Raw genomic sequence first — 1,042 nt, forward strand, 5'->3', positions numbered from 1 at the left:
TTAAACTGGCTAGTCCGATCCAAATTTGAAAATATTAGTTATCATTTTCAAAATTTCTTTTTATTTTTTAAGGTCTTATATCGAGTCAAAATAAAACGGGGAATGCTAATTTAGGGCAGGCCTATAATTGGGCCGGGCCTCAAATAATCAGAGCTTCTCTCAGCCCATAAGCCCAACTTTAGTGGACCAATAATTCCCCTTTTTGACTAATCAACGGCTAATGTAGGTAGATTTGGACAAATCTACCCTTAGGGGTCACCGTAATACGATGACTTCTACCGCAGTCAATTCGTCCGTTTCAACGAATATATGAACTCGCACCATTCCCGTTTTTTAAACGGTTTATTTACGCGGGGCGCGTAAGTAATCACAATTCAGGGAAAAAAAACCCTAATTCGCGCGCAGTGAGGTAATTTTTGCGCGTGCAGATGGCGATGGCAGGTTTGTACAGGCGTGTCCTGCCTTCGCCTCCTGCCATTGATTTTGCTTCTTCCGAAGGCAAGGTATTCCCGTGGTCCTTTTTTTTGTTGATGTGATTGCTTGTGGTTTTGTTTGCTTGGATATCATTTACCAGACTCTGGGTTGATGTGTATTTGAAGATGTGCTAGTTGTGTGATTTTGAAATGACAAAATATGTTGGTTAGCTGTTAGCAGATTTGTTAGTTGGAACTTCAAGCGATACGTGTTAAGAAACTAGAATCATGTCCGTAGTTAGTCTTATTGGAATTCCGGGCTCTGTTGGCTCAAGAAGTTAGAGATACTGTTTATCTGCATGGAAGGGAGTAGTAGTTGGAAGGGGGATGTCGTGATGGACTATTGTAAATCTGGCTCCGGTAACTACCTTTATAATAAATCTATCTGTGATTATCTTCAGGCTTCATTAATAAATCAGTTATCAAGAATGAAAATTGTGATATCTAGGCAAATATATTCAAGAGAAGGTCTTGATTTCTCTAATCTCAGTTATTGCTATCTTATAATATAGTTTGAGTTGCTCCGGATGTTGGTCTCCTGGTGTGAAACCAGTTGGCTCCATGGTAGA

At 39.8% G+C, this 1,042-nt stretch overlaps 1 protein-coding gene across 2 annotated transcripts in view; it reads left to right on the forward strand.

Moving 5' to 3' along the window:
* Positions 330-1,042, forward strand: part of LOC105165666 (glutathione gamma-glutamylcysteinyltransferase 1) — a 5,834-nt gene continuing 5,121 nt past the window's right edge. The window contains exon 1 of one of the 2 annotated variants that reach the window (XM_020694551.1): positions 330-503. In XM_020694551.1, coding sequence (XP_020550210.1) covers positions 429-503 — 75 coding nt within the window. In that variant the 5' untranslated portion in view covers positions 330-428. The remainder of the gene's footprint in view (positions 504-1,042) is intronic. The other variant, XM_011084745.2, reaches the window with a different exon arrangement.

This window comes from Sesamum indicum, linkage group LG6 (genome assembly GCF_000512975.1).
Source record: "Sesamum indicum cultivar Zhongzhi No. 13 linkage group LG6, S_indicum_v1.0, whole genome shotgun sequence".
Classification (NCBI taxonomy): Eukaryota; Viridiplantae; Streptophyta; class Magnoliopsida; order Lamiales; family Pedaliaceae; genus Sesamum; species Sesamum indicum.